The sequence below is a fragment of the Pan troglodytes genome, chromosome 8, assembly GCF_028858775.2.
Source record: "Pan troglodytes isolate AG18354 chromosome 8, NHGRI_mPanTro3-v2.0_pri, whole genome shotgun sequence".
NCBI classification, from domain to species: domain Eukaryota; kingdom Metazoa; phylum Chordata; class Mammalia; order Primates; family Hominidae; genus Pan; species Pan troglodytes.
In genome coordinates, this window is record NC_072406.2 from 72,467,333 (window position 1) to 72,489,181 (window position 21,849).

The 21,849-nt window shown below is 39.4% G+C and overlaps 1 protein-coding gene across 38 annotated transcripts in view; it reads right to left on the bottom strand.

Moving 5' to 3' along the window:
- The window catches only part of ANK3 (ankyrin 3), a 714,446-nt gene that overhangs the window by 170,250 nt on the left and 522,347 nt on the right, over positions 1 to 21,849 (bottom strand). For 37 of the 38 annotated variants that reach the window (XM_003312571.6, XM_063781818.1, XM_063781817.1 and 34 more), the window contains 5 exons: positions 15,062 to 15,160; positions 9,339 to 9,536; positions 7,098 to 7,196; positions 4,312 to 4,410; positions 1,450 to 1,548 (listed from right to left, as the gene is read on the bottom strand). In XM_003312571.6, the coding sequence (XP_003312619.3) occupies positions 1,450 to 1,548; positions 4,312 to 4,410; positions 7,098 to 7,196; positions 9,339 to 9,536; positions 15,062 to 15,160 (594 nt within the window). The remainder of the gene's footprint in view (positions 1 to 1,449; positions 1,549 to 4,311; positions 4,411 to 7,097; positions 7,197 to 9,338; positions 9,537 to 15,061; positions 15,161 to 21,849) is intronic. The other variant, XM_054659642.2, reaches the window with a different exon arrangement.

Here is a 21,849-nt window from a genome sequence, read left to right on the forward strand (position 1 = left end):
TCTTCAATGTTCAGAAATGAGGAGATGGTAGCTCTAAGCTAATTAAATACCTGTGGAGAGTGACTCATTAATAAGAAAACCATGAAATGCAGTTGTCTATAAATTACACCCCACCCACACCTGCCACAGAGAATCAAATTTGAACTTTAATTGCTCCTTCTTTGGGAGATAAGAGAATGTATCCTAGTAAAACTCGTATACCTGGGAGGGATATTATACCTCCACACCAGTTATTATGCACTCACATGGAATGAATTATTTTGTTGGTTCTGCCTTCCCATAGACAAAAGCAGAGTGTGAGGAAGGCAGTGTGGGGTTGTGCAGTATACCTGTGCAAAGGCTCCCAGCTGAAGGGTCAGCAGGGGCTGATGCCCTCGGCTTGCCAGGCTGTGCATCCTGGCAAGGGCTGCATCTGTCTAAACTGGAGAGCCACCTCACTACAATTCATCCAAGGGCAGGAGGTACTCACCAAGTCCTGATCCCCTAGGGTCTTATCCCCAAGTGGGAGGTGCAAATCATCTTAATTTGCTCAAAGATCCCTGTGGTAGTCCTCTAAATAGAAATTCTCTACTGAATTGTGATAAGGTTCAGGTAAATGGTTTAAGTAGGAAAGGTAGAGAAAAGAGGCTAGAATAGAGGACACGATTTTGGAAGAATAAGGAGGATGAGGGTCAATGTCAAAGTAAGAGGGGCTATCTAACCAGTAGGAAGCATGAGGAGTTAGGGAGATGCTGCAAGGGAGAAGAGGAATATTGAAAGCAGAAACGAATAGGTGCCAAGGAAAAATCTCACATACTGCTACTACTGCCACCCCTTACTTGAAACTAGAGACTGCAGACTTGTGCAAATGTATATTTACATATTGTAGGTTGAAATGAAGTGGTTTATGATTCTGGACCTGAACTGCCATTCTGATAACCTGACCGAACTATCTATCCCAATAGCAGCAGATAAGTGGGTTTCTCCTGCAGGTGAAATACGAGGCCAATTCTGAAGTGGCCATACAGCTTGTGTAGAAAAAAAAAAAAAATCCCCCATTTTCCTTTTGTGGCTGTTGACAGCTGACTTATAAGTCAACCAAAAAAGCTCAGTTATGCTTCTAGGTTGTGATTGTTCTAGAAGCTTTGTGCATAAGCCCTTCTCCACGGAGTGTGAAGAACTTTGGACCAAGTCTAGATTCAGTCCCCAATCTGTTAGGGACTAGCCGTGTGCTGACAGTTTCAGGCACAAGTTCTCATCTCATCCTATTTCATTTTGTTAAATAATAGAATGAACAAATGTGCAGGGAAGGGATTTTTTACAATGTTACTTGGGTAGGGACTTTTATCATTGGAGGTTGTTCACTATTTTTAAAGTATTCTTGAAAGACTGCATGTATATACTTAAAAGTTTTATGAAAATCCAACAGTTTTTCCTCAATTTCAAACACTTGTCAAGTATTGCGCATACCTTAGCTTTAGCTTCTACCTGAGCTCCGTCTTGTACCAGATACCGCACAACTTCAGCTTGGCCGGAGCGAGCTGCCATGTGCAGTGCTGTTTCTCCTCTCTGGGGAACATGAGCCAAAGTAAATTAGCTGCAGCTCTGAAGAAGAGTGGCGTATTTTATTTGGCATAAAGCTTATGATGGACTTTTTTCAAAAATAAAAAATAGTCCTAAGCACTTCCTTATTGAAAAGATAGGAAATCAAATGCATAAGAATTTCACAGGAACCTGGTCCATGAGGCAAAGACTTTGGCATAAGCCTCGGGAGTCTTGTCACCCACTGTGCCCGGGGTGCTGCTCAGTAACCTACAATGTGGCCTCCCTCGGGCTGGAAAGGTGAGTGCTCATAGGAGCCAAGCAGGGGGGTGAGTGAGTGCAGCTGGGCAGGTGTGGAGTGCTTGAGAGAGTCCACACCTGCACTGAAGCAGGCAGCCAACCCCCCACCCCCCACCCCCCACATCTGCAGCTCGCTGCTGTCACTGTGCAAGATGCCAGCCTTACCATGCCACACCATGCAACTTTTCAAAAGAAGTGGCAGTCTGGATTTTATACAAATTTTCTAATTCTTAAATATTGACCATAAATTCAGAATTAAAAACAAAACACTACATGGGCAACATAAACATAGCCAAGGGCTGGATTTGGCTTGTCAACAGCCAGTTTGCATTTCTTGTTTTATCTGAACAGATCAATATCTTAGTCTTTGGGCATTTTTCCCAGTGGGTCATTTTCTTTGCCCTGGACCACCCTCCCCCTACTTTTTCACCAAATAGATTCTAATTCAGATTACTTCTTTACTTGATTAAAAATGAAAATGGTATTAGAAACAGATACACTGAAATGGACAAATAACAAAAATGAAATATATTCTCTCACATAGGTGATGCTCACTTTTAAACTGCCTTTATAAATTGATCTTTGCTTTATAGGCCACCTACTTCCATGGAAGGACACGTGAAGACAGATTCCACAGGAAACTGGTGGATTGTGTTTACTGGAAAGGTGCTGAGGATGTCATTTAGTATATTACTCAGTGTTCCTTTTACGAATGAAAACATTCTGTGCAATTAGTACCAGGAAAGACTGTATTTCATCTCAGAAGCTGGCCTATTTCTATCTTTTGGTTGTACTGCTTGGGGCTGCTGGAAGATGCACTCTTACTGGGGAGCCCCACTCTCAGGGTAAGTGTGCAGGGCCTCCTAGCTTGCCCCTTCTGTGCCAGGATGGTGCTTGTTTTATTGTTACTTCTTTAATGCTCATGAGTCCAATGAGTGTTATTATGTTTATGGTCTGTTGTGCTAATATTATGATGTCAAATTTGAAATTCTATAAAACAATGTCAAATGCCAGATGCAGATCATGGGTGGTAAGTTACCACTCTGATAGCTACTCTGAAGTGAGCCTCGTGGTTCCTACAGAGCAATGTTTAGTGTGGGAAAAGAATACCATCGAGTAATCTATGAACACAGAATTCCATGGGTTTGCTATAACATGGTGAAGCACATTAAAGAGAGACTACCTTGAAGTTAGTTGAAATCACTTCTTTTTTTTTTTTTTTTTGAGACAGAGTCTCACTCTGTTGCCCAGTCTAGAGTGCAGTGGCATGATCTTGGCTTACTGCAACCTCTGCCTCCCAAGTTCAAGTGATTCTCGTGCCTCAGCCTCCTGAGTAGTTGGAATTACATGCATGCACCACCACGCCCAGCTAATTCTTTTTTGTATTTTTAGTAGAGACAGGTTTCACCATTTTGGCCAGGCTGGTCTTGAATTCCCGACCTTAAGTGATCCACCCATCTCGGCCTCCCAAAGTGCTGGGATTACAGGCGTGAGCCACCATGCCCTGCTAAAATCACTTCTTTGTATAAACAACGATAGTATCTAAACGACCTCTCCAACATGCGGTACTTTTTAATGCTTTTGTTGTAGAAAAATACCCCCCATACTTTATTTTTTATTTATTTTTATTTTTTTTGAGATGGAGTTTCACTCTTATTGCCCAGGCTGTAGTGCAATGGCTCAATCTCAGCTCACCGCAACCTCCGCCTCCCAGGTTCAGGCACTTCTCCTGCCTCAGCCTCCCAAGTTGCTAGGATTACAGGCATGCGCCACCATGCCTGGCTAATTTTGTATGTTTTAGTAGAGACGGGGGATTCTCCATGTTGGTCAGGCTGGTCTCGAACTCCCAACCTCATGTGACCGGCCTGCCTCAGCCTCCCAAAGTGCTGGGATTACAAGCGTGAGCCACCATGCCCGGCTACACTTTATTTTTTAAAACATAATATCCAGTAGTAATGCACCTGTAAGGTTAATGAACGTAGTTCGTAAGTCCTAACAATTTGTGGCCAGCTAGAGACCGAGTGTATCTCGCCTTTGAAGTAAAGGAAACAAATGTATTCTTGAACTTTCTTAAGTAGTCATATTAATTACATATTAATTAATTATAATAATAATAAGGCCGGGCATGGTGGCTCATGCCTATAAGCCCAACAATTTAGGAGGCCAGCGCAGGAGGATTGCTTGAAGCCAGGAGTTCAAGACCAGCCTGGGCAAAATAGTGAGGCCCCCGTCTCTACAAAACATTTAAAAATTAGCCGGGCATGATGGCACATTCCTGTAGTACCAGTTAGTTGGGAGGCTGAGATGGGAAGAGCACTTGAGTCCAGGATTCAAGGCTGCAGTGAGCTATGATTGCACCACTGTATTCCAGTCTGGGAGACAGAGCGATACTCCAACTCTTAAAAAAATAAAAAATAAAAAAAGTAGATAAAAACCACCTTTGCCAGTTTATTAAATACAATGGACCTACTTTGTTCAAAGAATACTTACCACATTGGTGGTGTTTGGTGAGGCTCCATGATGCATTAGTTGTGATACAATATTTACATGCCCCATGAAGGCAGCAACATGGATTGGGGTAAGGCCCGACTAAGGGGAAAAGAAGAAAATGGTGGTTTGTTGGCTTAGCATAAAAAAGGTTTGTCTGCGAGCCTGCCTGCCTGCCATCCATCCACCCATCTAAATCAGTTTAATGATCAGATTAGAAGACATCAGGACATTCACCATTATGTTACAGATTCTATATGGTAAATATATAAACATATAATCATCGTTTTCCTAAAGCAAATTCTGTTACTATGAAAGACTTATGTCATACCTATTAAAAAAGAAAAAGAATTTATTTCATACTTTTAATGTAGATCTTTGAAAAAATTGATAAATAACTTGAAGGTTGTTTTCCCCTTTACTAATAAACCTTCCTTATCCATATGTGTGTGTATAGAAGGAGGACAGCTGTGATTTCATACATATTAGTAAAAAGTCAACTTTTATTTCAGATCCTATTCTGGGCTTTAAAGAGGATTCCCATTTATGTCACATATAAAAGAGCAGGGTACCTAACAAAAAGCTGTTTCTTTAGTAAATGAACAAATCAGCATTAATAGTTTCAAACATTTAATTTTTTAACTTTATGGGTATTATAAATTAAGGCAATATAAATAAAGCAAATATTACAATGGTCACTAGACTAGACTTGAATTGCTTCAGATCCTAGGCACACATACATATACATAAATGTACATAGACCCCAGAATACTCTTCAGCATAAAGCAGAATTTATTGATTCCAGGATATTTTATATTGAATATGTCCATGATTGTGAGATTTACAGTGAATAAGAAAGATAAAAATCTCATCATTAATATTTTAAAGAGTATAATTTACTAGTGCTTTTTATATGAAATGATTCCATTTTAAATTTTTCAGAGTTTAATTTAGCTTACAACATGAACATCATAACTTGATAAAACATTTTTTTTAGTATGTCTAGAAAAAGCTAACCTGTTTTTTTAAAAAGGGACAGAAGGGGATAATTAATCTCAGCAGAAATTTGAGAAATGTCAAAAATATATGAAAGGAATTCTATACAATCAAAGTGAGGTAAAAGACAGAAAAGGAATAATTCCGGCTGTCCAGAATTCAAAAAGTGAGAAGAATGGAGGACAATTAGGAAAATGAGAATTTTGTTATAGTCTTGGCACCTTTTTCCCTCAGCAGGCGGAGTAGTTAGAGCTTGTGCAAGGCAAAATCTTGGTCTGAACTGCCTTTTAAAGCTCTTAGGGAACAGACAGCTGGATTACTGGTTGATATCTCTGGACATTTACACAAACATCAGCCAAGAATTTACTTTTATTTTAGAGCCTATTCTGATCTCTAAGAGGGTTCCTATGCACTGAAAGTAAACTTTCTATTTTATACTTAAAAATAACAGGTTGCCTAATATGAACCCATAAGCCTGACAATATGGCAAATCAGTATTCATATTGTCAACCATTTAATATTTTAAAAATTCTAAGTGTAAATCTAGGCAAATATTCCATTTGGAGGCAAGAAACTGAAGCCAAGCAACAATCACTAGACTAGACTTTAATGTTTATGTTTGCTTCAAATCCTATAGCTAAGCATCAGGCATTCAACAAAACTTTACTGAATGATCTGTGTATGGGCCAGACACTGTGGGTATATGAAGACCAGTCAGACTCAGCCCTGCTTCCAAGGAGCCTTCAGCCTCTGGGGGTCTTGGGGGTGCCACTGAGTCATAAGTCAGAGAGCTGGATAAGGGCTTTGATGGAAATATGCACACGATGAGGTGATGGTTCCTAGAAGGAACATGTAGTCCAGGCTGGGGAGTGAGGGGGGGGTTCCTGAAGAAGGTGGCCCAGATCTGGTTCTAAAGGACATGCAGGATTTGCCTGGCCAAGGGGGTGTGACACACAGAGGCAGAGACATACAGAGGCAAACAAGAGGGTGTCTAGTCTATGGAAGTGCCAAGGGTTAGAATTAGAATTAACAGAGATCAGAGTGCTAGGAGGTAGTGAGGTGGAGGTTGGGGGTCTGGGACAAGTCTGAAAGGGTAGGTGTCAGGCTTGGTTTGCTTTGTAGAAGGCGCAGCCCTGATTCTGATGGATCATTTCTCTGAGTTCTGAGTTGGTTCCTATGAGAGAAACTTAGATCTAATACTTTACTAACCTCAGCAGCTGTTTCGTTAATTTTGAGTTTTGAGACAGAGTAATCCTTACTTGAGAAAAGCACCAAGGTCGTCTTGTGCAGGGTTTCTCAACCTCAGCACATTTGACATTTTGAATCAGATGATTTTTTGTTGCGGGAGACTGTCCTGTATACTGTAAACTGTTCAGTAGCATCCTTGGCCTTGACCCACTAGAGACCAGTAGTACTATCCAGTTGTGACAACTAAAAGTACCTCCAGACATGACTAAACGCCCCTTGGGGGACAAAACTGCACCCACTAGAGAAGTACTACAGTATAGGATTTGATATAAATTATGCTTTCTGTGAAGGTGCCCTTCCCCTTAAGCATGTGTTTTAGGTTACATTTCTTGACACGGTGATACATTTGCATCAAACTCACCCACCAACATGTTTGTCTGCTTCTCCTAGGGACTGGCAGCCCTTTTCCTAAAGAGTTCAGAATGCAGTCTATGGCCATGATATGCAAACAAACTAGCTGGTCCCTGGAGATGGCCCTGGGGCTCTGGCTGCTAAGGCTATACTCTCAGTATCTCAGGACTCCCAGAAATCTTAACTCTTCTCACCTCGGTTACAGCTTGGATGGATGCACCGTGTTTCAGAAGGAGTTCCATTACTTTAATTCGATTCTTCTTGCAGGCAATATGAAGAGGGGTAAAGCCATTCTGCAAGGGACAAATACATATGCCCGCTTGACTACATTCCATCAAAATCCAGTTTCACTGTGTGCAGTAAATAGTTTTGCTAAAATGATGTGTGGTAAATTGAAATGAACAGAAAGTACCAGGGTTAAGCAGCATGTAGATTCTATTCTGGAAGTAGTCTAGCTGCCCTGGGAACCCAAGGTGCCCTGATAATTGTGAACAGGAAGTGAATTTTTGTTACAGTCTCCTGGTTAGCTGAGGTAAAAATGATCACTCATTTCATTATTTTATTTTGGAATTCACTCTTCCAAATATGTCTCAGGCTGGGTGTGGTGGCTCACATGTGTAATCCCAGCACTTTGGGAGGCTGAGGTGGGTGGATCACCTGAGGTCAGGAGTTCGAGACCAGCCTGGCCAACATGGTGAAACCCCATCTCTACTAAAAATACAAAAATTAGGCAGGCATAGTGGCGTGCACCTGTAATCCCAGCTACTTGGGAGGCTGAGGCAGGAGAATCGCTTGAACCCAGGAGGCGGAGGTTGCAGTGAGCCGAGATTGTGCCATTGCACTCCAGCCTGGGCAACAAGAGCGAAACTCTGTTTCAAAATAATAAATAATAATAATATGTCCCTCCTCTACCTCATTTCAAATACAGACTGAAAACGTCTGGCCCCAACATTTGTCCTCACAGCTCCACTTCACCAAGGTTTATTCTGTTCTGTTTGCTGTGTTTTAGGACAACTACAAGACCAGCTCTAAAATGTTTTGATTTCTTCTCTAGCTTTATGCTTCAAGTAGGTGTTTACTCCAAGGATGCAGAAATGTAAATAACCCATTATTTGAATCATTTGGTTTACTATTTAATCTAATAAAAGAATCTTCTTTTTAATAAATTATGTCCTAAGTTGTCCTGCCTGCCGATTGAGACTGTGGCACGTATTTCAGCTGCCAGTGGAGAACTATAAAATACCAGAGTCCACTGTAAAAGCTTAGGTCAAAGTCACTGCAGGTGCTTTCACCGAGGCTTCTCAGACCATTTGGCTACAGTCCATCCCAGGATGACTGGCTACAACCTCCATATGTTGTGAAATCTTCAGAGTCAGAGGAAAATGAGAGTGGGAGCCCACGCCCTGTATTAGGACTTATTTTTTTTCTTGTATGGAAAAATGAGTCATGACTGCTAATTTCCTCTCCTCCCTTCTCAGAATTCAGACACATTTGATAGACTGGGTGGGTCAACAGACAGATCTTGAAATGCTGCTTTGGTAAAAGGTTTTAGAATTATAGTGGCAAGGAGGTGTCTGGGGTCTGGAGAGTTTCTCTTTCGTCATTCTTTCCTGCCCACTCTGAATTTTAGAGCCCACAGAGTACAAGAGGTGGTACGGATCTATCCAGACAGGATGACCGCACTCTTTGGAAAGGGGCAAAAACCCTTCCTAAAAGGGTCAATTGGATGATGACAACCTTTACCTCAAAATTGCTAGTAAACTCACATGTTTTCCCTAAAATTGGGTGACTTATTTTTTCCTAAACTTGGGTACTTATTCTGAAATAGACAGCTTACTAATTTGGGACCATTTATTTTTGCAAAGACAACAAGCACCATCTTGCTGAGAAAACCAAAGTATAGCATAGCTAAAGGTTAAAAGAACAAATTAAAGTGAAGCCTATAAACTGGACCAAAATTCTGATTGGCAAACGGAAACAGAAGATTACAGGCAATATTTCATTAACTTACAAGGTTAAGATATATAAAATTTTAGCTCACAAATTCCTAGACCGCTTATGTTTCAAATATTTTTGATAACTTTGCCTTGTTTTCAGATCTCAGAATAAACTTTTAATTCACAGAATTATAGGTTTATCCACAATAAGATGACGTTGGCCACCTTAGTCTTTTTATAATTGTATAGTCTTTGGGTTCATAAGGGAATCACTTACGTGACCATAAAAACATTAACAGTTTGGCTCCCTCAGCCTTTCTCATGTCAGAAATAGAAAATTTTGTAGACTTTCCTGAAGGATATTTGAAACAATTGACAAGAAGTACACTTACACTAGCACCTTCTATTTTAACCTCCTCAAAGCATTCCCTTCACATACAGAGGCAGCACGTTGTGAGCAAGACAACTGAGGCTGGACTCGCTGGTTGAGCCACTCACCAGGGCTTTGGCATTGGGGTTAGCTTTCTTATCCAAGAGAACCTTGGCAACTTTGTAATGGCCACAGTGGGCAGCCACGTGTAGGGCAGTCAGGTAGTCATTGGTGACATCATCCACGGGTACATTATGCTGGAGGAGAAGCTGGACGCAGTTTAAATGATCCCCTTGTGTGGCCATGTGCAATGGAGACAATCCATTCTGGAACACATAAAGAAATCAGAGTTCATTCTTTTACCTTTTAAACACAAATGTGCAGAACACAAAGTGCAAATATAAACAGATAAAAACTCCAGTTCTTCACATGAAAATACCTTCTATTTGTAAAAGCTTTTGACAACTATTTTGAACTACAGCTATTTTTAAAACTGGTCCTCCCAACTGCTTATGTCAGTCAATAACAAGTTGTCAAGGATAATGTCTTTTCCTAATTTAATAGAAGTGAGAATTGCAGCATGGGTCATAACTTAGATGCACAGGAATTTTACTTTTCTTTTTATTTTAAATAGAGATGGGGTTTCACTCTGTTGCTCAGCTGGTCTCAAACTCCTGGCCTGAAGCGATCCTCCTGCCTTAGCTTCCCAAAGCACTGGGATTATAGGTATGAGCCACTGTAATTTGGCCAAATAGGAATTCTTAGTATTTAAGACTAAAAGAAAAAATGAAGGTAAGAACAGTGGTATTCATTGGACTGGTGTTAATTTTGTCCTTAGAGATTACTAACACCCAATATTGAAGACTATACTGATTTGACTTTAAAAAAGGTCTGAATGTAACGCATTTCATCTCACATCAAAGAAGAAAGGAAAACGTTTCCCTTTTCTATCAATCTGGTGCCCCCATGTGTCTATGATGAGGAAAGGCAAGGCATTGACAAAGCCATTAACTAATGCTTGACTTGTTAGTTTAAATCAACTGGGTTCAATAACACAGTTAATCACGTGCAGTAGGAACGAGTTGAAAATTCACTTAAAAAGCAGAGAGAATAAATAAATAGGGTCAAAGGTAAATAAAACCTAGAATGACACTGGCACTCAATATGTTTCCTAATGAAGGCAAAACAAGCTATGAAGATGTCAGTCCTTTCTTTTAACTATGATGGCAAAGTGGGGGAGCCTGGGAAATTCCTAGAGAATTCAATTATCAAGAGAGGCTCTATCAATTATTGTAACATAATTTAACATATTTTAGGGAAAAGTAATTTGACAGCAAATTCAGTTTCTAAAACAATTGTCATCAATGAATTTTGACAATGACAGATCAAATATGCACCAAGGAACCAGAGGTTTCTGAATCCTCTGAGCCAAGTTATTTGCTCTGAATTTATCAATGGATGACACAAAGAAGGAGTTCAAGATAAGAAAAAGTAGTATAAGCTCCTTGTTAACCATTCTAACGGCATTATCCACTCTCTGACATATATTTCAACTATTTGTGTTCCGTGAAGGCAAGAGGTACATGGTTATTATTTTTTCATTGCCCAGAAGACAGCTTTGCATATACAGAAAGAGCTCAGCAAATATCTAGGTCAATTTAAAGGCCTCGTACACTGTCAGCCCATCAGGATATTTCTGCCTAAAAAATTTCCCTCGAATATTTTAAACTGTAGAAATTAAGGTGCAGGAAAAGGTAGGAACATTTCCCATTTGAGATACTGCTACCCACGAGCATATGGACTGCTTTATTCCTGCCAAAATATTCTTTTGCTTTATGTTTTGATACAGTCTTAGAGGAAAACATGAAGTAAACAAGTGAACAAACAAAAAAATCCCACAAGGCCGGGCGCGGTGGCTCACGCCTGTAATCCCAGCACTTTGGGAGGCCGAGGCGGGCGGATCACGAGGTCAGGAGATCGAGACCATCCTGGCTAACACGGTGAAACCCCGTCTCTACTAAAAATACAAAAAATTAGCCGGGCGTGGTAGCGGGCGCCTGTAGTCCCAGCTACTCGGGAGGCTGAGGCAGGAGAATGGCGTGAACCCGGGAGGCGGAGCTTGCAGTGAGCCGAGATTGCACCACTACACTCCAGCCTGGGCGACAGAGCGAGACTCCGTCTCAAAAAAAAAAAAAAAAAAAAAAAAAAAAAAAAAAAAAAAAAAATTCCCACAAAATCTGAGAGAACAAGTAATAGTGGAGAGTAGAAATGGGAGGCAGTGTCAATAAAAAAAAATTCTCTAGCAATGCAAAAACACAATGATTGTGTGGATGGGAAACTTAAAGATAATTGGAGAAGGACAAGAAAACAGTAAAGAAAAGATCATCTGCCCTATGGAAAGAGGTGGTATTACATATGGTGCCTGAAAATATGGATCCAATGTGATGGGCTTTCTTAGCTCAGTAAGATGAAATTCTTGAAGAACTGGTCAGATGGCCTTAAGGCTAGGAATGTACTCATTCACTTAATAGTCATTCAACAAATATTTACTGAAGCCCTACTGTGTTCTGCGCATGAAAGTAGGTGCTTGTGGGTATTGCACTGAACAAGGAAAAGTTCTTGCTTTCATTCTATTGAAGAGAACCAGACAGCAAGCAAGTAAACAAGCATATAATTTCAAGATGGTGTTAAAAGCTCTAAAGAAAATAAAATATGGCCAGATGGCACTGGCAGGAGGTGGTGAAGATGGGAGGGGTAAATCGTGAGAAAACGCCTGTCTATGAGGAAGACATTTGAGTTGAAGAATATACGGGGACCACAGAGATCTGGAACAAGCTGAGGGAACTCAAACCAAGCAAACAGGAAATGAGAACAAAGGTGTATTCTAGGAAGTAAAAGAAGGCTGGTTAGCTAGAAGATGGCGAGGAAGGAGCAAAACCGGAGGAGATGAGGAAGAGAGGTGGTCAGAATCTGTTAAGAAGTCTATCCTCAGTGCAGAGGGAGACTTCTGATCAAACACAGCAGGTGTAATAGATACATGTATCCTTCCTCTCCCAAAACTCCACCAAAAAGCAGTAATGGATTTAAAGGGTAAAATCTAGAAGGGCACACATGTGTGTTTCCTTTTCCATTCCCACATACACAATGGGGAAGAAATAAAAAAACAGATGAGGGTTGTCTCCAAACTTCAGAATATGAAAAGAGGATTCGAGTGTGGTAATTCATCCAGCTGAAGAGAGAGGCTGAAACCTAAGTGTCTGAAGCAGTAGAATCAGTGCTGTGCTGACAAATGTTTTAACACCCAACTCCTGGAAAAAGAAAAGCCCCAGTGTGTAGCACTAGCCAATTTCCATGCTGTAAATCCCCCCACAATAACCAATTTCAAGCCGTCCATCTGATGTTACTGAATGGGGAATTGGAAAGAGATGTACACAACCAGCTCATGAGCCGATACAATCAGGATCCAGCACACTGCTGGGAATAAAAAGACAAGCTGATTTGCCTCTCAAATCCCAAAAAGGCGAAGGCTGTGGAAGCGTAGTACCTCAGAAGATAAAGTGAGACTTGGGGCTGCAAATAAGATTGGTTCAAAGACTGTGTATGGAGCCGTCAGGTCTCCAGGCCCTTCCCAACTCAGCAAAGTCAGGTAACTGCCTCCTGCTAGCCTGAAGGACACCAGAATTAGTGTCTGGAGAAGGTGAACTAGAGAGATTCAGACTCAAGGGCCCAGGCAGAACAGAGGGCAGTGACGAGGATCTGGACCAAGAATAGGTGATCACAGAAAAAGGAAGGAGAATGGAGGCGTTAAGGATGTGGTCTCTGGAGTTGGGCTGCTTGGGTTCAAATCCTTGTTCTGCCACTAATTGGGATATTTTGAGAAAGCTACTTTACCTCTTTGGGTTTCAGTTTCCTCATCTACGGAAAGGGAATAACAGTAATACCAGTATCTCATTTAACGAGGATTAAATGAGTTAATATGTGTAAAGAACATAGAGCCTGATAAGCAGTAATCACTATGTAAAATATTGCTTATCATTATTATGATTAAAGTATGCATAAAGCACAAGACTGGCAGCCTCTTTCCCCTACACAGCATGTATTCACACATGTGTGCACTGCAAAGGTTGGTGGATTTGTCTCTCAAAAAACTATACCGCCTAAGGTAAAGGGAACCTAATTGTGACATTAAAGAGCCCCTCTTAACCACTGCCACCTGATCAGCACTGCCTACACTCTTTAGAGCTGCCACTCACATGTTTGTGCCTGACACAATTAGGTACAGCCATTGTGGGAAGCCTTCATTATAAAATACAGAGCCAAAACAAAAAAAAAAAAAAAAAAAAAGGAAAAAAAGGAAATCTGAGGAATTAGGGACATTTGGGAAATAGAAAAACTAAATTAAAAGAAAAGTTATCTCAAATGTTCTCAGAAAGGCAACAGAAAAAAATGTACACATTAAACAAGAACAGGATACTTTAAGAAAAGAAGCTATCTGATAACAAGAAAATGTTCTCGAAAATTAAAAGATTGGAAGAAAAAAATTAAGAAGATTTCTCGAAAAAATCCAAAGCAATGAGATGAATAGGAGAAAAAAGATGAGCAACTCTCTGATTTTTAACATTGGTCTTTACTGCTCTGAGAAAATGAAAATCAATTTGAAAGAGAACAATGGGGATTAATGGGAGGGTTTTTAAGCAGGAGGCTGACATGATTTGGACGACAGTTTATATGGCCACTCTGACTGCAAAGTGGGAACTGATTTGTAAAGGAGCAAAAAGGGAAATGGGGGACCAACAGGAAGCTACTACAGTGGTTCAGTGAGAGATGATAATGTGGCTTAGAAGACAGCAGTGGAGGGGGAAAGAAAATAGATATGGGGTATGTAAAAGGAAAAGAACAAATAGAATCGTCAAGATAAGAAACACTCAAAAGGCCAAGATGTCATCATATACAATGAAAACATCATGGCTGTTTAATTCTGTTAGACAATACCCTCAACAGCTCACCAATCTAAACCCTACGTTTTAAATGAGTGATGGAATTGTCCAGACCATCTCAACCCTGTCTAGTCTTCCTAATATTGTTGAGGAAACACTGACCAGAGTGAAGACAGAAAAGCACCTAAATAATAGGTGCTTTTGTTGCTTTGATAATGTTTAGAGATTAAAGCTCTTAGTAGAGCTTAGTATCATTTCCAAAAAAATCACTGGTTTAATTAATAAAAGTAGTAGTGACAATGAGGTGGTTTATATGTCTCAAAATTTATTTGCAAATATTCTCTTCTTCAAATGATGTCAAATGGTTTTACTATTAAAAAAAAGTCTAAAAGAGAGTCAACCATTAATTTTTTTCAGGCAATCATCATGTGTTCCTTTCAGCTATGTCAACATTCCCAAAAGCCCAATCAAGGTGCAGTCTTTCCAAAGTTTCCAGTCTTTATCAGCTAAGTGATATCCTTGACCTCCTTAATAGTCTATGAACTCTCAAGAAGTAAGCTGAGGTGCTAAAGATAGCCGGCACCCAAACGTTAGAGAGTGTAGAACTTTAGTCTTTCTTAACCTGACAAGCAATTATTTCTGAGCTATGAAAATTTCACAGAGTAAAATCAAGCAGTAAGCATTCCTGAAACAAAACAAAAACCACACACACACAAACAACTTTGTGGCATAGCACATTCTACATAAAATCTTAATTAGCCCAAACTTATTTTAACGTTCTATAAAGATCTGGTGAACATAACTACTCTGACTGCTACATTGAAAATGTCATTTTCTATGTGATTCAAAAGGCTAGATCATATAACCTTCAAAATAAATACAGTCCAATGTCCAGAAACCTGAAAAGAAATTACCTTGGTTTTTGAAAGAATGGGGGCAGCTCGATCAAGCAACATTTCTACCACCTGCTCGTGGCCACTCCTTGCTCCACAGTGCAGTGGTGTCAGACCATCCTGTTGAACAAAGGAAACATCACCAATTAAATTTGACAATAAATTCTATGAGTGCAGTGTACTTCTTCAAGATCCAGCATGGCACCCAACATGCTGTGGGCAAGTGGGCTTCAAACATTTGCTCATTTATTTCATAAAATAATTCCTTATTTTAGGTTGAAAACTACATTTTTTCATAAGTTTAAGTAGCTGCAAAGTATGTAATTTCCCACAAGTTTGAATATTGATGTTTAAATATATAACTTTTCCACTACTCTTTTGAATAGCCAATAAAATCTAAGTACTACAAGTAATTTGATGCTCACCATTAACAAAAACACATGAATAAACTCTAAAATAGAAATGCGTAATAGAAATTCTACATTGGTTCTTTTTCCTCTTGCGTTTCTATTTCCATTCCATTTCCCCTACATAATTTTATCTTAATGTAATTTTATGCTTGAAGGTTTTTTATTGATTACTACATATTTCTCTGCCATGAAATTATATAAGTTTAAATTTAAGAAAGGTTGAAATATTTCCTGACAATACATTTCTCTAAGTGTAAAAAGCGAATCACCTGATTGGATTATTATAATTATTTGAATATAACCAATCAAAACAGCAAAAATATATAAAAAGTTTTGTGATCATTCCACAAAAACAATGTATTAAAAATTTCTCTTTTAATGAGATATGCTTTTTTCACGACTAGTTTACATATCTGCTAATGAAGATTAGTTATTGCTAGAATAAGACAGGGTTCAGCATCAATATTAGCCCTGATTTTTGCTTTTATACATATTAGTGCTGAGAAACCTTGTTCATGTAGACTGTTGTAGTAGAGTTACGAATTCTCTGAACTCCATGTGAAAAATTACTTAATGATCTTTTTTTGTCTTTAAAATCTTTTTGAAAAATTTCTGCTAAAAGAAAAAAATGGGATACATGTGCAGAACATGTAGGTTTGTTACATAGGTACATGTGTGCCATGGTGCTTTGCTGTACCTATTGACTCATCCTCTAAGTTCCCTCCCCTCACCCCCCAGCCCCCAACAGGCCCTGGTGTGTGTTGTTCCTCTATGTCCATGTGTTCTCATTGTTCAACTCCCACTTATGAGTGAGAACATGAGGTATTTGGTTTTCTGTTCCCGTGTTTGTTTGCTGAGGATGATGGCTTCCGGCTTCATTCATGTCCCTGCGAAGGACATGATCTCATTCTTTTTTATGGCTGCATAGTATTCCATGATGTAAATGTACCACATTTTCTTTCTCCAGTCTATTGTTGATGGGCATTTGGGTTGGTTTCATGTCTTTGCTATTGTAAATAGTGCTGCAATAAACATACGTGTGCATATGTCTTTATAGTAGAATGATTTATATTCCTTTGGGTATATACCCAGTAATGGGATTGCTGGGTCAAATGGTATTTCTGGTTCTAGATTCTTGAGGAATTGTCATACTGTGTTCCACAATGATTGAACTAATTTACATTCCTACCAACAGTGTAAAAGTATTCCTATTTCTTCACAGCCTCCCCAGCATCTATTGTTTCCTGACATTTTAATAACTGCCATTCTGCCTGGTGTGAGATAGTATCTCACTGTGGTTTTGATTTGTATTTCTCTGATGATCACTGATGTTGAACTTTTTCTCATATGCTTCTTGGCCGCATAAATGTCTTCTTTTGAGAAGTGTCTGTTCATATTCTTTGCCTGCTTTTTGATGGGGTTGTTTTTTTCTTGTAAATTTATTTAAGTTCTTTGTAGATTCTGGATACTAGCCCTTTGTCAAATGGGTAGACTGCAAAAATTTTCTCCTATCCTGTAGGTTGCCTGTTCACTCTAATGATAGTTTCTTTTGCTGTGCAGAAGCTCTTTAGTTTAATTAGATCTCATTTGTCAAATTTGGCTTTTGTTGCCATTGCTTTTGGCGTTTTTGTTATGAAATCTTTGCCCATGCCTACGTGCTGAATGCTATTGCCTAGGTTTTCTTCTAGGGCTTTTATGGTTTTGGGTTTTACAATTAAGTCTTTAATCCACCTTAAGCTAATTTTTGTATTAGATGTAAGGAAGGGGTCCAATTTCAGTTTTCTGCATATGGCTAGCCGGTTTCCCCAGCACCATTTACTGAATAGTATATCCTTTCCCCATTGCTTGCTTTTGTCAGATTTGTTGAAGATCAGATGATTGCAGATTTCTGAGGTCTCCGTTCTGCTCCATTGGTCTATATGTCTGTTTTGGTACCAGTACCAGGCTGTTTTGGTTACTGTAGCCTTGTAGTGTAGTTTGAAGTGAGGTAGCATGACGCCTCCAGCTTTGTTCTTTTTGCTTAGGATTGCCTTGGCTATATGGGATCTTCTTTGATTCCACATGACATTTAAAATACTTTTTTTCTAATTCTGTGAAGAATGTCAATGGTAGTTTGATGGGAATAGCATTGAATCGATAAATTACTTTGGGCAGTATGGCCATTTTCATGATATTAATTCTTTCTATCCATGAAGATGGAATGTTTCTTCATTTGTTTGCATCCTCTCTTACATCCTTGAGCAGTGGTTTGTGGTTCTCCTTGCAGAGGTCCTTCACATCCCTTGTTAGCTGTATACCTACGTATTTTATTCTCTTTGTAGTGATTGTGAATGGGAGTTCATGATTTGGCACTTATCAGTTTAAGGAGTTTTTGGGCTGAGATGGTGGAGTTTTCTAAATATAAAATTATGTCGTCTGCAAACAGAGATAATTTGACTTCCTCTCTTCCTATTTGAATATGCTATTTCTTTCTCTTGACTGATTGCTCTGGTCTGAACTTCCAACATTATGTCGAATAGGAGTGGTGAGACAGGGCATCCTTGTTTGTACCAGTTTTCAAAGGGAAGGCTTCCAGCTTATGCCCATTCAATAATGATATTAGTTGTGGGTTGGTCATAAATAGCTCTTATCATTTTGAGATATGTTCCATCAATCCCTAGTTTGTTGAGAGTTTTTAACATGAAGGGATGTTGAATTTTATCAAAGGCTTTTTCTGCATCCATTGAGATAATCCTGTGGTTTTTGTCTTTGGTTCTGTTTATGTGATGGATTATGTTTACTGATTTGCTTAAGTTGAACCAGCCTTGCATCCCAGGGATGAAGCTGATTTACTCGTGGTAGGTAAGTTTTTTGATGTGCTGCTGGTTTTGGTTTGCCAGTATTTTACTGAGGATTTTCTCATCGATGTTCATCAGGGATACTGGTCTGAAGTTTTCTTTTTTTGTTGTGTCTCTTCTTGGTTTTGGTATCAGGATGATGCTGGCTTCATAAAATGAGTTAGGGAGGAGTCCCTCCTTTTTAGTTGTTTGGAAGAGTTTCAGAAGGAATGGTACTAGCTCCTCTTTGTATTTCTGATAGAATTCAGCTGTAAATCCATCTGGGGCCTGGGCTTTTTTTGGTTGGTAGGCTATTAATTACTGCCTCAATTTCAGAACTCGTTATTGGTCTACTCAGGGATTCGATATCTTCCTGGTTAATCTTGTGAGGGTATACGTGTCCAGGAATTTAACCATTTCTTCTAGATTTTCCAGTTTATTTCCATAAAGGTGTTTATAGTATTTGCTGATAGTAGTTTGTATTTCTGTGAGGTCAGTGGTGATATCCCCTTTGTCATTTTTTATTGTGTATTTGATTCTTCTCTCTTTTCTTCTTTATTAATTTAGCTAGTGGTCTACCCATATTGTTAATTTTTTCAAAAAAACAGTGCCTGAGTTCATTGATTTTTTGGGGGGTTTTCATGTCTTTATCTCCTTTAATTCTTCTCTTAGTTATTTCTTGTCTTCTGCTAGCTTTTGGATTCATTTGTTCTTGCCTCTCTAGCTCTTTTAATTGTGATATTAGGGTGTCGATTTGAGATCTTTCAAGCTTTCTGATGTGGGCATTTAGTGCTATAAAATTCCCTCTTAGCACTGCTTTAGCTGCCTCCTACAGATTCCGGTACATCGTCTCTCTGTTCTCATTGGTTTCAAAGAACTTCTTGATTTCTGCCTTAATGTCATAATGTCTACCCAGGAGTCATTCAGGAGCAGGTTGTTCAATTTCCATGTAATTCTGTAGTTTTCAGCGAGTTTCTTAATCCTGAGTTCTAATTTGATTGCACTGTGGTCTGAGAGACTGTTGATTTCAGTTCTTTTGCATTTGCCGAGGAGTGTTTTACTTCCAATCATACGATCGATTTTCGAACAAGTGCCATGTGGCACGGAGAAGAATGTGTATTCTGTTGATTTGGGGTAGAAAGTTCTGTAGACGTCTACTAGGTCCACTTTTTCCAGAGCTGAATTCAAATCCTGACTATCCTTGTTAATTTTCTGTCTCATAGATCTGTCTAATACTGAGAATGGGATGTTAAAGTCTCCCACTATTATGGTGTGGGAGTCTAAGTCTCTTTATAGGTCTCAAAGAACTTGTTTTATGAATCCGTGCGATCTTTTATTGGGTGCATACATATTTAGAATAGTTAGCTCTTCTTGTTGAATTGTTCCCTTTACCATTATGTAATACCCTTCTTTTTCTTTTTGGACCTTTGTTGATTTAATGTCTGTTTTGTCAGAGACTAGGATTGCAACCCCTGCTTTTTCTTTTTTTTTGTTTTTTTTTTTGCTTTCCATTTGCTTGGTAAATTTTTCTCCATCCCTTTATTTTGAGCCTATGTGTGTCTTTGCACGTGAGATGGGCCTCCTGAATAGAGCACACTGATGGGTCTTGACTCTTTACCCAATTTGCCAGTCTATGTCTTTTAACTGTCACCTTTAGCCCATTTATAGTTAAGGTTAGTATTGTTATATGTGAATTTGATCCTGTCATCATGCTGCTATTTGATTATTTTGCACATTAGTTGATTCTGTTTCCTCATAGTTTCATTAGTCTTTATATTTTGTCGTGTTTTTGCAGTGGCTGGTACCGGTTTTTCCTTTCCATATTTAGTACTTCCTTCAAGAGCTGTTGTAAGGCAGGCCTGGTGGTAATGGAATCCCTCAGCATTTGCTTGTCTGTAAAGGATTTTACTTCTCCTTCACTTATGAAGCTTAGTTTTTAGCTGGATATGAAATTCTGGGTTGAAAATTCTTTTCCTTATGAATGTTGAATATTGGCCCTCAATCTCTTGGCTTGTAGAGTTTCTGCTGAGAGGTCCGCTGTTAGTCTGATGGGCTTCCCTTTGTAGGTTACCTGGCCCTTTTCTCTGGCTGCCCTTAACAGTTTTTCCTTCATTTAGACCTTGGAGAGTCTGATTATTATGTGTCTCGGGGTTGATCTTATCATGGAGTATCTTAATGGTGTTCTCTGTATTTCCTGAATTTGCATCTTGGCCTATTTTGCTAGGTCGGGTAAGTTCTCCTGGATAATATCCTGAAGTGTGTTTTCCAGCTTGTTTCCATTCTCCCCATCTCCTTCTCATATTCTAGTAGTAGGTCCAGTCTTTTTATGAAGTCCCATATTTCTTGGAGGCTTTGTTCATTCCTTTTCATTCCTTTTACTCTAGTCTTGTCTGCATGCCTTATTTCAGCAAGGTGGTCTTCAAAATCTGATATCCTTTCTTCTGCTTGGTCTATTTAGCTATTGATACTTGTATATGCTTCATGAAGTTCTCATGCTGTGTTTTTCAGCTCCATGAGGTCATTTATGTTCCTCTCACAACAGGTTATTCTAGTTAGCAATTCCTCTAACCTTTTATCAAGGTTCTTAGCTTCTTTGTATTGGTTTAGAACATGCTCCTTTAGCTCAGTGTAGTTTTTTATTACCCATCTTCTGAAGCCTACTTCTGTCAATTTGTCCATCTGATCCTCCATACTTAATGATCTTTCACCCAAAATTCTTCTCAATGATCCGTCACAGGACAACTTTATTAGGTCTTTCATTTTTGTGGGCAGCAAGGGGTTTATCAGATCATTAGAATCAGGCAGTTATCAGCAGAATACCAATATTTTGAATTTTTCTGCTTGCCCCCACCACCTCAGGGGTTTTTGCACCCTTAGGCAATGTGCGTGAGAGAGAGCTAGGTTTTTCTTAGTACTAGGGCAGAGGGAATGTGTGTTAAAGGATAGGTGGGAAGGGAGACTCTGCAGGAAGTTGAGGAAGTAGAGAGTTATTCACTTAAAACTAAGTGGCCCCAATCCCGCTGGAGAAGTTTTCACAAGTGTTCTTGGTTTAAGAGTTCCCCAACTTGAAGATCCCTGAGACTGGTACTTAGTACCTACCCTAAGGATAATCACTTTAAAAAATACAACAAAATTTGATTCAATATGTTCATATAACTTTCTGGATTGTGTGAGCAGATATTGAAAGTAAGCCTAATTATTCTAATGTATTGAAAAGAGCCGTGCACATTCCTCAGCCCCGGGCTCAAAACAAACAAGCCCAGTACAAACACATCCCATCCTCCCATCCCACCACATATCACCATATATCTCTTAAACTTCCCCCGGGCTCAAAACAAACAAGCCCAGTACAAACACCACCAGGAAAGTCTCCGATAAGGGGACAGATGAGGGGACAGCCGTTCAAAGTTTTACTGAAAGAGTGGGAACCAAAAGAATTCCTTTGTTCCCCTGTAACTTTCAGGCTATAAAAAAGCAAACACTCGCATTGTTCGGGGCCCTCTTGTATGCGGTGGAATGGAGGGACCAGGTTCGAACTTGTAGTAAAGATCCTTGCCGCTTGGCTTTGACTCTGGACTCTGGT